Source organism: Pyrus communis, chromosome 4 (genome assembly GCF_041283825.1).
Source record: "Pyrus communis isolate YQ-2024b chromosome 4, ASM4128382v1, whole genome shotgun sequence".
NCBI classification, from domain to species: domain Eukaryota; kingdom Viridiplantae; phylum Streptophyta; class Magnoliopsida; order Rosales; family Rosaceae; genus Pyrus; species Pyrus communis.
This window is the reverse complement of record NC_142568.1, coordinates 23924188-23939769: the sequence shown is the minus strand read 5'-3', so window position 1 is coordinate 23939769 and position 15582 is coordinate 23924188. Positions and strand designations below refer to the sequence as shown.

Sequence of the window (15582 nt, the reverse complement as noted above, 5' to 3'; positions counted from 1 at the left end):
CAACTTGCAAAACAAATTCTCTTTCCCTTTCACTTTATACCCATCCGGTTGACACATATAGATCTCTTCATTCAAATCACCATGTAGGAAAGCCGTCTTCACATCGAGTTGCACAAGCTCAAGATCATATTGTGCAACAAGAGCTAACATAATGCGAATTGAGGAGTGCTTCACAACTGGAGAAAAAATTTCATTGTAGTCAATGCCTTCCTTTTGTGCATACCCTTTAGCAACTAATCTTGCTTTGAATCTTACATTGCTTTTCTCATCAGCATTTTCTTTCTTGGCATACACCCATTTACAACCAATAGCTTTCTTACCCTTAGGCAATTTAGCTAACTCCCAAGTCTTGTTCTTCAAGAGAGAATTCATGTCATCACCCATGGCATTGCACCACTTCCCCTTTTCCTCACTCTCAATGGCTTCCTCAAAATTGGATGGAATCTCATAAGTGATAATAGGAAGAGCAAAAGCAACATAGTCACTATACCGAGCTGGCTTGGTAATTTGTCTTTTTCCTCTGTTCTTGGCAATAGACTCTTGAGGTGAAACTTGTTCTTCAACTTGAATAGAATCTTCAAGTTCAACTTCTTCAACATCCTCATGGTCTCCCACTTCTTCACTTGTAGTGACTTCGACATCAGCGGAAATAGGATTTGAAGTACTAGAGGCAACTTTCTCAAGCTCCACCTGTTGGACATCTTTCACATTCTTTTCAGAGTCTCTGAACATATTTTCTTTATCAAATGTCACATCTCTGCTGATTACAAGTTTCTTCATCTCCGGGCACCATAACCTGTAACCTTTGACACCACTACTAAAACCAAGAAAGATAGCCTTTTTGGCTCTAGGATCAAGTTTATTTTCAGTTACATGAAAATAAGCAGGTGAACCAAAAATACGAATATAATCATAATCATTAGAAAGTTTTCCAGTCCATACCTCCATTGGCGTCTTACCCTGAACAGCAGCTGAGGGTAATCGGTTGATGATGTGACATGCATAAGTAACTGCCTCTGCCCAAAACGACTTGCTCAAACCCGACTGAGACAACATGCATCTAACCTTCTCAATCAAGGTTTGATTCAATCTTTCTGTAACTCCATTTTGTTGTGGAGTTCCCCGGACACTAAAATGTCTCACAATCCCTTCCTCTTTGTAAACTTTAAAGAAAGGGTCGGATGTGTATTCACCACCATTATCCGATCTCAAAATCTTAATCTTTCTCCCAGTCTGATTCTCAACCATTTTCTTCCAACCCAAGAAAATGCTCAACACCTCACTCTTGTGCTTCATAGTGTAGACCCAAGACCTTCTTGAATAATCATCAACAAAGGTTACGAACCAATGTCTACCACTCAAAGAGGGAGTCTTTGTAGGACCCCAAACATCCGAATGCACATAATCAAGAATGCCCTTCGTCTGATGTACAGCAGTACCAAACTTCACTCTAGTTTGCTTCCCCAAGACACAATGCTCACAGAAATCAAGCTTACAAGTCGTGGCACCTTTTAGAAGACCTTGTTTCACAAGTCCTTGTAGAGCTTTCTCACCGGCATGGCCTAATCTCATATGCCACAATCTAGTAGTATCAGAATCGGATGTGCCCATATTTTCTGAGACTACAGATGCTTCACCTGTCACAGTGCTTCCTTGCAATAAATACAAATGGCCACATCGAGGAGCTTTCATCACAACAAGTGCACCATAAGTCACCTTCAATGTCTGCCCATCTGAATGAAACCTGAAGCCCTTGGCTTCCAAAGTTCCCAAAGAAATAAGATTTTTCTTCAAATTCGGTACATACCGAACACCTGTCAACTCTTTAACCATGCCATCATGCAACTTCAAACGAACTGTACCAATCCCTTTTGTTGTGCAAGGATTGTCATCTCCCATGAACACAACACCGCCATCAAACTCTTTCAAGCTTGAAAACCAATCCTTGTGAGGAGTCATATGATGAGTACAACCCGTGTCCAACACCCACTTAGTAGCACAATCAAATGATGAGGAAGTGGTTAAAGCAAAATCAGGAAAATTTGTTTCAACTTCAGCAACATTAGCTTCAGAACTTTCTTTACCTTTGGTCTTCAATTTAGGACAATCTTTCTTCCAATGGCCCTTATTACGACAAAAGGCACATTCATCCCTTTCCAAAGGTTTTCTACCTTTAGAGTTTCCTCTAGGTCGAGACTGTGATTTTTTCCTACTAGAAGATGATCTTCTCTCCGATGATCTACCTCTAACAAATAAAGCTTCCGAGGTACTATCATGATTTTTATCTCTATGCCTCATTTCATAATTCATCAAGGCATTTGACACATCTTCAAATTTCACAGTTTCTTTACCATGCATAATAGTGGTAACAAAATGCTCATAAGAGTCCGGCAAGGAATTCAACAATATTAAGGCCTTATCTTCATCCTTAATATCCTCATCTAAATTTAACAAGTCGGCAATCAACTTATTAAAAGCATCAAGGTGTCTAATCATTTTTGTACCTTCTTTGTATTGGAAGCGGTAGAGCTTTTTCTTCAAGTGTAGCCGGTTCTCTGCACTCTTCGTCATATACTTGTCTTCCAATTTTTGCCACAACACACTTGCCAATGTCTTCCGCATCACAAAATACTTCTGAGTTTTTGCAAGGCACAACCGAATTGAAGAGCAAGCCCACAAATTTAATTTCTCCCATTCCGGCTTCAACATAGCTTCCGGCTTCTCTCCCAAAGCGGCAAGTAGATCTTGTTGAGCCAACACATCTTTGACCTCACATTGCCACATCCCAAAGTTGTTTGTGCCATCAAACTTTTCAACTTCGAACTTTGCATTTTGCACCGTAGTTCTTGGAAATCCGGAGCTGCTTCCAAAAGGATTCTCATCTTGCCCGTCTGACATTTTTGGCAATTAGACAGTACCCAAGAGCAACCAGTGCTCTGATACCAATTGTTGTGCTAGGATAGCACCAAACTAAATGGAACCAACTCAAGCTAACCCACAGGAAATTTTATCAAATGAAAATGCAAGAACAAAATATAAAAGACACAAAGATTTTAACGAGGTTCCTCCATAGTCAGTGTAACTGGAGTACGTCCTCGGAGCAGTAGGAGCTCACCCAATAATCCACTATCAACCAAATGGGAGTTTACAAAGTGTTGACAATCTCACAACCCAAAAGGCCAATACACCCAATAGCTCTCACACGCCAAAGAAACAAATAGAGAAAGAAAAATAAAGAATAATTTATTCTCTATACATATAGCTCAAAGCTATTACAACAACAATTACTGTAACAACCCGTCCCGGAATTTACGTAAGAAAATGGGTATTTTTGTATTTTCACTAAGTTTGGGGGTACCTTTCCTTTTTAAAATTGTTTTTCTAGCCTTAATTGGTGAGCCCAAGGGGCCCACCCCTGTTTTTGTTCCCCGGTCTCTTCCCTTTTTCCTTTTCCTTTATTTTTTTTGTTACTGAAAAGTCTCTCTCTTCTCCCTCACTCTCTCTTCCCGTGCTCTCTCTCCTTTCTCCTCCTCTCGGTGCTCCTTCCTCCGACAAGAACACACACACACACACACACCCATGCCCACACCTATAACTCTTTTCTAACCCCGTGGTTGTGCTTTGGACGTCAAACCACTAAGAAAACCACCTCGGAGGCATTTCCCAGTTTTTCGGCGAGCACCGCCCCTTTCGAGGCAATTTCCGGCCAAACCACAGCGAGTTGGCCGGCATGCGAGGTATCAATCTCTTTGTCTCGCTGAGTACTACAACTTTCCTTTTTGTTTCACCCAATTTCATTGAGTATTGAAGAAGTTATGCTCATTTGAATCTTACCCAGTTCCGGCGGACACCTGTGGCTTCCAGGCTGTTTTCCGACCAACTCCGACCACGATGACGGGAACCAAGGGTATATTTCGATTCCTTACCTTCGGGGCTTCAATTTGGTATATTGAATGACATGTTTTGGTTGAGTTGTGAGCTCCAACGGAGCTTGGGAACTTTCCGGCCGAACTCCGGTGGTCTTCTCCGGGCACCCAGGCCTTCGGGCCATTCTGTTTCCCCGCGGGCCTTAGGCCTGACTTGGGTCTTTGGCCCAATACCCTTACGCTTTCCTTTTTTATTTTTAGTTATTTCATTTTAAAAACCCAAAAGGCCTTAGGGCCTTGGTTGTAGCCCAAACCCATTTCCCTTTTAAATTAGGCCTTAGGGCCGTGTGAACCAAGCCCAAAACCCTTTTTAATTGGGCCATTGGGCCGTGAGGTTAAAGCCCAAACCCAACCCACCTAAAACCTAAACCCAATTATCCTAACCCAAACCCTTTAGGCCCAACCCGGATCCAACCCAAGTCCAAACCCTTTAACCCAACCTGGATCCAAACCCGTGACCCTGACCCGTTGACTTAGACCCGGTCTGACCGTTGACCCAGTCAACAGTCAACGGTGACCTGACTTTGACCGTTGACTTTTTGGGTTTTCGTGCGGGACCCCTCCTAGGCTAATTTCGACGTCCTGAACCCGTTTCCGATGTCCGTTTTCCCAAATTCATTCATTTGAGTAGAGTTTGACTAAATGTACCATTTATGTGCTTAAGGGCGTTTATTTGCGGCGTTTCCGTCTTCGCTAGTGGCGTGGCTTTTCGACAGCGAAGTACTGTGAGTGGACCCCTTCTAAAAATGCATGTTTTGATCGTAGAAATGCATACATGAAAAGCATGATTTGATGATTATGTTTTATGAACGTTTTGAGATAACATGCTTACTGAGGCTAGTTTGAATTATTACTATTTTTCCTATAACCCATGTTCTTATAGCATATCTGATGGATGACGATATGATATTTAGAACATGTTTAGAACACCTCTTTATAGTATAGATGATGGATGACTTTATACTATGAAGTTGATTTTCAATATATGTATGTTCACTGGTTTTGTACTTACCTAGTGGTCCCTTCCGCTACGGGACGTAGGGATAGATCCGGTCTGTCCCGGGCGACGGTTTGGTGTTGGCATAGGGCCTGGAGTGTGTTTTCCTCTGACTGTCTGCTCAGAGACGGGGAGCCGGCAAGGGGCCTGAAGTGCATTTTCCTCTGACTGTGTGCTCAGAGACGGGGAGCCGGCATGGGGCCTGAAGTGTTATATTGGACATTCACTAGTGATTATTATTTTATGCGAATGATGATTTGAGACATTGCACGACATGCTAGATTTCGGAAAACCTATGTTTCTCATTATACTTGTGTTTTCATAAAACCTGGGGGTTAGTACGTTGATAACTGTTTTATTATATATATCAACTTGGTCCACTCATGTTTGTTTTGCGCCCCCTTCAGGATTTAGAATCAAGGCATACAATCCCGACGTCCAGGCACTTCCGCATCGGCATCTTCGAGTCCTCTCGGTGTAGGACCCACTCCTTTGTTTCATTCAATTTTATATTATTTTCTTTTAGTGTTCTAGATTAGAGGTGTGCTCTGAACATGATCCTTATTTGCATATTCTTTATTCTTTTATATTTATAAGCCTTATTTATCACTTGTTTTTAGCATTTGCACTCAATAAATGGCTTTCGTCACCTTCGAGTGTCGGCCAGCACGTGCCTATCCTGGTATTTGGGGAATATCGGGGTCGGGGCGTGTCAATTACTTTGGTTGATGATTACCAATCAAATGAAGCAACAACTTCTTCTTCTGTTTTAGGCTCTCTGCAACTCTCCCTTGCCCTCTGCAAAAAATGAGCTCTTTCTTCTCTCTTTCTTCTTCAAACCGAAATGAGCTCTCCTTTCTCTCTTTTTTCTGCAAAGGAAAAACCACTCTTTTCTTAAACCAACACCCACGGGTGTTGAAGAGGACACAAAATCTTTTCCCTTTTTTCCTCCCCAAAACAAGGAAAGGTGTTGTCCACCTTTGATTTGTTTATTCTAAAGTATATGGCCACTTGGCCACATAATCCAACACTATTTGCAGTAATGCTTAATGAAATTTTGTAACACGGCAATCCTACCCTCACATCTCGCATCGTCCTCTTCCTTGCTCTGGCATCTCACTGGTTCCCTCCCTCCCATCTCACTCGTTCACTCCCAACTCGTCGCCTCAAACGCAATCCCCAACCTGAAACTTCATTCCCAGCTCAAGCCTCCATCTCCTGCCACATCAGACCTCCAATATTATTCGATTCCATCACAGCTATGATATCACAATTTAGGCCTATTGGGCAGTCATATAATGCTTCACTTTAACGTGTCGGCCCTTTAGTTTTGGGCCTTGAATGTTTGAGACTGTTGGAGTAAATCTGTTTTCGTCCTTAGAATTTTTGTCGACTAGAAACTTTACTCTCAACAATTTATCGGGGAGGAGAGGTTTGAACTTAGAATCTATTTCAAACATTCAGAAGAGAATTTTCGTTAGACTAATAGCCAGTTGGTCTTCGAAGATGAGATAGGGTTGGTAACAAACTACGATGTTTGAATGTAAGGTTTATGACAAGAGAGTGAGGGAACAAAACAATGACAAAGCTAATTAAGCTTGAAATTATTATTAAATAGACAAACCAATGAAAACAAAATTACAGTATTACACTAGCGTTTTCCAGGACATAAGGAAAATAATGCTAAATAAGCAATACTAACGAAGACAAATTGAGGAAACGATGATAATCTTACGTTAAAAAACAATCACACCCCTCGTAGTTCTAGTTATTTAACTAGTACGTACTTCTAGGTCTTAGTGTCCAAGGCCAAAATAGTGCTGAGGTTCATTGGATTCATGTACTTGTTGGACCCGGTAAAGATTTTCTGCACAATAATTCTGTTTGCCTTCTCAGAAGGATGGAAAGGATCCCAAAACGCGTACAAATCTCTGTTTGGGCACAAGTTGGAGGCAATTGTGCAGAGTCCAATCCCATTGTAGGGTCCTTGGCCACAGCAAGCTATCTTTGACGTAACAAAGCCTGCAAAACAAACACCAGAAAACATTAATCTCTAGAGGGGGAGTCATATAAGGGGTCGGAACCCTAAACCCCAAACACATGCTAGACCTTGTGTGCAGATATGAATGCTCTCAACCAACTAAGTTACGAGCTCCTTCAAAGTTTTAGACATGCGGACCATAATGTTGTTAGATGTTATGCAACTTATTAGATCTACGCACCATAAGCTTGAGGATCGGAGACAAAATCCATGTTCATTTCATATGCATTTGCAGCAACAAATGCATCTGAGCCAAATTGGCTATTCAGGCTGTTGATCATATCGACTAGTTGCGGGTTGAACAAGGAAGCCGCTCGCTGCAGCTCCACTGCGCATTCGCCGTTTCTGCTGTGCAGAGCCAACTCTGCAGGAACACACCCTAGTGGCCCTGTGCCTGTCACCAAAACCTTACGAGCTCCTAATTCATACAGCCTCTGTATTTGAAAATATGAAGTAAAAACATCATATTGTAGAAAGCATGTAGAGTTTGAAACATATTGACCTAGCCAGTGACATAACAAGGAATTATTCATGTAAATTAGCGAAGGAAAAAATGTTCGAAAGTATGTAGCTCTAAACGAGGGACGTGTTATCTTACTTCTTTGGTCTATTTCTTAATAGTTTAAGTTAGCGCGCTCAGAGTCTATTTGTCTAGCATGATATTAGAGCTCTAGGTTAGAGTTCAAAACCTCGAGACTTATTCACCCACTTATTTGTTAATTTGTTAGATGTGGTGTCGAACTATACTATCTTTGATGAAATGTGTTAACTTGGATTGTTAACAAGTAAACAACTTCTTTAAGCTAACGATGGTTTGTCTAATAAAAGTGAACATTCTGATGTATATTATTATTTTGTCCCCAGCAAGAGACTTGAATGCAGGCTGATAGTCGTCATAAGTGCTTTTGGGCAGAATACATTAATGAAAATGTCATATTGCTTGCTGATCACACCAACCAAACCAAACATGTCCTCCAAATCTTCTGAATACTCCATGCTTACCCAATCGTCACATCACCCATTACTCCTCTTATCTATCCTAATTAACTTTCTTGTGACCATTCTCTACGTACATTCATATGGGAGTCGTGTTTTTTATGTCACCAGATTTAGTCACATCTCTTTAAATTTCTTATCAGAATTTAAGATTAAAACATTAAAATCACATACATTATTATTAAATCTTAATATCACATCTCATAGTGAGTGACTGTATTTTTTTAATTACTTGGTAGTTGGAGAACATTTCTTATATGCACTCCATGTTACTTAAATAATGAAAAGGATAATAATGCTGAAGTAATAATAGCGAGTGCATAGTGCAACTATTAGCAGTAACAAAAACAATGACGGAAACATAATTGACACTTCGTAAAAGTTGTCATAGACGTATATAGTTACCTCTAGAACTTTGCGGTACTCGGAGATAAGGTAGACAACATAGTCCGGGAGAGAGAATTGGCGAGATCTAGCAGAGAAGGGCAACAAGTAGTAGTTGTTGACAAAATCATTGCCTCCGAGGGTAATCAGAATAAGTGCTTCGTTGACAAGTCGTTGAGCCTGCTCAGGTCCAACTAAAGCACTCACTCTGGTCTGGTATTGCTGAAAGTATTCCAACTGTTTGTAGATTCGGATTATGTTGAGCTGTAAAATGTAGCATTTTTGGACATTGCTTAGATTAGGAAGTCTGCTTTTTAATTGTTTGTGGTAATTTAAAAGTAAAAACGCAAAAAAAAAAAAAAAAAAAAAATGTAATTTGCATACTTTAATAGTTTAATTGTACAATATTACCATCAACTATATATAAAGAGTGGACTGCTCCTTCTCTTACCAGAAACTTACCTCACACTTAGGCTTACACTACAGGGGTATCCCAAACTAACCATGAACTGTCATGTACAAGATTTAACATTATGCATCATAGTGTCATTAGTTTGGGATACCATCATTGTGGTGGGCGCATGCTAGATAGAGAGACAACTAATATAATAAGCTTAAAGAGGACGTACAAATTGGATTCCAGTGTCGTTGAGAATTCCAATCCCGGCAGAAGCAAAGTTGGCACCAACAAGTAGGTTTTGTCCAGTGAGTTGTGGGCTCAAGTAGGGCAACGTGGGTTCTGAGCCAATTTGCTCACCTGAAAATATGAAAATAATGCAAAAATATGTTACAACAAATATATAATCACTAAGCTATAGCCAGATAAAATGTAACAAAAGATATATAATACAAAATGCACGTAAGAACCGTACTGATAAGATCTGGTATGTTAAGGCCATTCGAGAAACGACCGGTGGGTCGGTGAGTAGGATAATCTATGCCGTAAGGGTAGGAGTCGGCCCTGGCAGTGGTGGCCAAGTAGTCGTTGTTTCCGTTGTCCACCAACGAATCTCCAAACACAAAAAAAGCCCGTGCCTCTGCTTGACGGCCAGCACAAGCAGCAAGCAGACCTAGAACAACCCAAGAAACAAAAATGGTATGCATGGTGAAATAATTGCACTAAGAAATCCCAGAACAGCTAACTCAAACGTGTACTTCGTCGTGTAAGCTCTGAACTCAAATTTATTCTACTGGGAAGTGAGTGAGCTTATTGCTTTATATATTGCTCCTGCTTCAATTGTTTGGCACCATATTAATGGCGTGCTCTACCTCCAGCGGATTAGAATCCAGGAGGGCCACCATTTTAAACATGCAAATCTCTGGTAGCTCCAGTAGGTTAAATTAAATATTGAAGAATTATTTGAGCAACCACTAGCATGTGGTAGTTATTCACTATTTAATTACGATCTACGTATAACGTGCCACGCACACGACTTACTTTGCATTGCTTTCAGAGCAACTCCACCCCTATCCACTTTGCGCCAGCACCCAGCCCATTTATCCACTTAATTGAACAGTAATAGGCCAAAGCATCTCCACCCCAAAAAAAATGTGCTGGCACCTAGTCTAAAAATGCGCTGGCACAAACGATCTTCACCCCTACAAAATGCGCTGGCACCCAGTCCATTTAAAATATTAAATAATTTTTTTATAAAATAATAATAAAAAAATAGTTTTAATTTCGGATAGGATTTTTAACCAATCTCGTCACGCCACGTGTCATTATCCGAACGTACTATTTTTTGAATAGATTTCCGCTAAAATTTTCAACCAATCCCGACAACCCACGTGTCACTTCCTGTTTACAATAATTTAGGCAAGATTTCGATAAGATTTTTAACCAATCTCGTCACGCCACGTGTCATTATCCGAACGCACTATTTTTTTAATAGATTTCTACTAAGATTTTCAACCAATCACGTAGTGCCACATGGCATTGTCCAGAACCTCATCTTCTTCTTTTTTTGTCCATATAAACCCTACATCCCTACATCCATCCTCACACTAAACTCAATCTTTTTTTTTAGCTCAGAATTCTTCTTTATCGTTTTCAAATCTTGAGTTCTTACAATGTCTTCTTCAAGGAGAGCGTATAAACAGTTGCAAGAGCAGCAGAAAAGGTTGTTGGCACAACAGGAAGAATTGGTCAATCTTGACCAAGGTGGAGGTGGAGATGAGGCCTTCACAATGGAGGAGGATGAGGATGATCACCATAGAAGGCGGAGGGTCTCACATTCCCGCCGTATCATGGAAGCTATGGGTCAGATAGCCAAACCCGGACGTGCGGCAAACATCGATAGAAGAAGGGAAAGACGAGGTAAAGATCTCTTGGAAGATTATTTTATTCCCAACAGCGTTTACCCTGATCATGTTTTTAGACGTCGTTTTAGAATGCAACGAAGTTTGTTCGCTAAAATCATGAGTGATGTTTGCAACCATGATCCATATTTTGTGCAAAAAGATGATGCTTTTCATGTTCTAGGTCTTCTTCCTGAGCAAAAAATTACGGATGCCTTGCGAATGCTTGCATATGGAGCATCTGCAGATCAAGTGGATGAGATTGCAAGGATGGGAAACTGTGTCTGCTTCTGGCGAACTGTGTAGACCCATACCGTGCATGACAACTTCTGGACCGGTTGCCACAATTTTGTATCTAGGGCAATCTTTGACAATTTGCCAACATTCCCATTTGTTGAATGATTTGTTATGGTTCTTTGCATTGTAGAATGCTTGTGCTTGTAGTGTCTATAAAAATTACATAAGAATTGTGGAATGCATAAAAATTATATAAAAATTACATAAAAATTACATAAGTATTGTGGAATGCATATTACATAAAAATTACATAAGAAATTAAATAAATTAAAATATTGATGTGGGTGGAATGCATATAAATAAATAGAAATATTGTTACCTCATCCGCTAAACTTGTCCCACTATGCAAATTACCAGAAGCATGAGAGAGGGCGTTTTTCCAACAAGTAAAGGATGCGTTGAGTTTTTTCCAACGACCTTGAAGACCTTGACTAGATCTTGCATCTTTTCCATATACATCTTTTCCATGTACATCGTTGAACGATTTCGTAATTTTACTCCACATTTCTCGCTTATCCATCTCATTACCCGTAATCGGGTCATGAGTAGTGCGAACCCAACATTCACACAACGTAACATCTTCACTGAGCTTCCACGAAGTCATTTTTTTCTCTCAAAGTGTACAAAATATTCAAATGTAGAAAGTGTAGAAAGTGTAGAAAATATTGAAATGTGGTGTAAGGTGGAAGATGAGGGTTAGATATTTATAGAAAAAAAAAATTAATTTTTTTAAATTTTTCTGTATTTTTTAAAAAATTTTGACATTTTTAATTAATTTTTAATAAATTTTAATGTTGTAATTAATCTGGACCGTTGGATTTGAAAAATAATCAAATCCAACAGCCAACACGCTGCCACGTGGCCAACGGTCAAATTTCTGACCGTTGGGCCTTTTTTTTTTTTTTGTTAAATTTCTGGTGAAATAAACGTGGACCGTTGATCTGTGATCGAACGGTCCAATTTAAAATTTAAATTTAAATTTTTTTTACCGTTGGAAATCCAACGGCCTACAAAAACTAGCCGTTGGAAATCCAACGGCTCTGAGGAGGGCCACGTAGCCCTCAGCCGGATGACTGCAAGTTGGCCTGCACGCGGGCCCCACCGCCTGCAAAGCCTGTCGGCTACTCGCCTGCAAACCCGCATGTTGTGCACGCGCCAAGAAACAGACCGGCCTCTGGGTCTGTCCATTTTGGGTTGGGCTCTTGACTGGCACGGGCTGGGTGCTAGTCACTTTTACGGGCTGAAGCTCATTCCATGCAAGCCAGGCCATTTTCTTCACTTGGTGCCAGTCAATCCAAGCCGGGCTGGAGTTGCTCTCATTGTTAGGTTGGCTATGTTAGCATAGGTAACAATTTTAGCATGCAAATTACTGCAAATCAGATTAAAATTTTGGAATTTAGGTTGTTTTTTTTTTTTTTTTTTTTTTTTTTTACCTTTGAGTCAATTCCTGCGTGCTAGTTTTCCACCGACATGTTACAGCTTCAATAAATTAGATTTTTCAGGAATTGCGAAGGTGGTACAATAAGTGATGGATTCAGGATTTAAGATTTGAATTTGCATGGTTCTAGTGTTAAATGTCCAAGTTTTTTCGATAAAAATATAGCACGAAGTGCACAAAACAAATTTCAGTTTATTCACCGAGACAATTCATTGAACACTTGATGACTGATATCGAGAAATTTATTGAGTTTTGTCCATGTAACCTGTTGAGATGTGTCTAGCAAGTATTACATCAAACACTAAATAGGTACAAAGGGACTCGTACAAAACATTCAGAGGGTCATTGGAAGATCTTCACATGTATATTCTCTGAACTTCGGGTGATCTTTAGACCACCTAAGTACTAGTGTGCATCCTCCTCTAAGTACAGTTTCCAATGTCATAAAATAAAATTCAGCAGCATATATAATGAGGATATATTTTTTATCAAGCAATAATTGTAGTACGCCTTCAGCATTCAGTCATCCTGGAAGCTGTTATATCATAAGCCAATTGCAAAGAAAATTTTGCGTGCAAGCAATGATATGTGTTTCCTCTTTTGTTGTCATTTCGCGACTACATATCTCGCTTTTTTTTTTATCTCTTGTCACATAAGAGAGTTTTATCATAAGCCAACTGAAAAGCACAATCTTGGATGCAACCAATGATATATATTTTTTCTTTCTGTCTTTTTAATCACGTGACTAGTTATATCATGTTTTTTCTATCTCTCTATTCATGTGACCTATACGGTGATCCCCCAATCTAAAAGGAAATAACAATATTGAACTTCATTTTCTTCTTTATCATTCTGCAGTTTTTCTTTTAATGGTTTAAAAGCTGGACTCTTATAATAAGGTCAATTTCATAGCCATCTGACCTCCCTCATATCCTGCAACCCCTGATTAGTACGTTGATAAATATAGAACTTAAGGATGTCCATCACTCTCTAAATCTATTTATTTATCTAATTATGACTTGGCAGGTTTATATATCGCTATGTTAATGTAATTAGTTTTAGCAGCTAAATGAGTCAGCCCTATCTCATCCCAATTATTCGGGGGAAGTTTGATGCAGTTTTTAGCTTTGCCTTACATAGGAACATGATGCATGTATTGGTTATAAGAGGGGGCAGAGAAATGACGTACAACAGATAAATAAGCCATGTGACCTAAATAAATGAGGTGGGGTTTGATCTATCTACTTCCAAGAGGCACTTCATATGTCATCGTAATGTACATTAAACTAACTGTGAAAATTTTAGGTATATGATCCCTTTTTTAAGACAAATAGAGGAACTCTCGGAAGCATGCTAACAACACAACATTTGCAATGAGTTTTGTGGAATTAGATTACCAAACAATGGGAAGATGTCCCTTTACAAAGAAAATGATTTGGGATTATTCAACACATCACATCTGATTAAGATTGGTGGAATAAGAGGCAGTTATTTCATCGTTCGACACAATTAAGACCTTGCTAGATTGTTAGTGATCAAGTTTTTAAAGAAGTCAAATGTGAAGATTGATGCTGATGGAGTATAAATGTTGTTTACATGTATCTCTTAGCAGTAACATCAACAGTTCAACATGCATGTACTATTTTGTCGTTTAAGTGTCACTCAAGTAACAGTAGCAGCAAAAGGAGCAACCCCATTTTGTTTTTTAAGTGCAAAGCAAAGCTGCAAATTGTAAAAGCACTTATCTGTCATCGGCTTCTTCAGAACTCACACACAATCCTTTGGTCTACTGAAACCTCCTCTTGCGAATGTGCTTCATTACTGCTTAATGAAAAATCAGATCATAGGCTAGAGCCCTAGTAGAGATTATATCTGCAGCCATGCAAACTTGAGTTCAATAAATTCATGAGGTTAAAATTTCACAGCAACTGGGTAACAAAAGTAAGGCTTCTAACTTACTAAGTGCAAGCTACAAATCATCATAACCCATATTTGGGCTTAGCCAACTTGATTATAGCATAACGCTTCCTCAGTATCCAAATTCGAATTTCAAGTCTCGTAGTTAGATGAATATTTAGTGTAAAATATCTCTTTGTATATAGAAAACACAAATCACAATAAATTTCTGGTTACAACTGATAATCAAAAACTTTTGAAAGTCATAACAGAATTGTTTAGCCGAGTAAATGAAAACAAATTCAAGAATAGTTTGGTAAGCTTCTATGTGATACTATATATTATAAAATAAAATTTGCTACAATATTGTCCCCAGCTTCCTCTGCAACAAACCCTTCACGTGCATGGCATAATTAGACAAGCAGCCAACTGGCCAGGTTCCACAGATTCCCAAAGTACTATAACCATAAACCAATCTTTTCAGGCCCTTAAATTCCCAACAAGTACAAAGGTAAGAGTATAAATTCATGTCGTCGTAAATAATTAATTTTCTAGATCCCAAGATGCAGTATAGATTCATATTGTAATATAACTTTGTTGATATTATTTGCCAGTTTTCAGTACTTCATATTCTTGGGATAACTTTTCCAGTAACTCCTTAAATTGATGGCTAGATCGTGGGAACTTGTATTTTGTTAACCTATATCAGATGAAGAAGATCTTGATGTAAAAGGAAGAACAGTTTCGGTATAGAGAAGAAGAAGAAGGAAGAATATGTAGCTTTGTATATCTATTCTTATTGTGCAAGTAATAGAAGGTAGAGTTGTTATTTATACAAACCAATCTCAACTAACTAAATAACATAGCTCCTAATCTTATGACAAGTGTCACAATCTAACTCATACTCTAACATCCCCCTCAATTTCATGCTTTGATGAACTAAGCATGAGATCGTTACAATGAGTTTGAAACAATGTATTAAAAGCGTGAGGCGTGGGCGAGGCGTCCGAGGCGAAGCCTAGCCTAGGCGTGAGGCGTGAGGCGAAGCCTTACAGGATTTAATTTTTTTTTATATATATGTTTTATATATTATACATATAATTGTATAAAAAATAATACTATGTAAAATAAACATCCATTCTCAATTTTTCATTCAAATCCATAGTCATTCAAAAGATAATATCATTTAAATTCATCATTCAAAGGTAATATCACCCAAATTCATCATTCAAAAGGTAATACAAACAAAGAAAACAATCATTCATCCAAATCATCTTCATATAAATCAAAATACAAACAAAGATATAAA

The 15582-nt window shown here is 39.0% G+C and overlaps 1 protein-coding gene across 1 annotated transcript; it reads right to left on the bottom strand.

Moving 5' to 3' along the window:
* Nucleotides 1–6503: 6503 nt before the first annotated feature.
* Nucleotides 6504–9547, bottom strand: LOC137723389 (GDSL esterase/lipase LTL1-like). Its single transcript, XM_068462581.2, has 5 exons — nucleotides 9217–9547; nucleotides 8974–9101; nucleotides 8366–8608; nucleotides 7146–7398; nucleotides 6504–6945 (listed from the first exon to the last, which is right to left on the bottom strand). The coding sequence occupies exons 1-5, from the start codon at nucleotides 9446–9448 to the stop codon at nucleotides 6713–6715; spliced, it is 1089 nt and encodes a 362-aa protein (XP_068318682.1). The 5' UTR covers nucleotides 9449–9547; the 3' UTR covers nucleotides 6504–6712.
* Between the last annotated feature and the right edge of the window lie 6035 nt (nucleotides 9548–15582).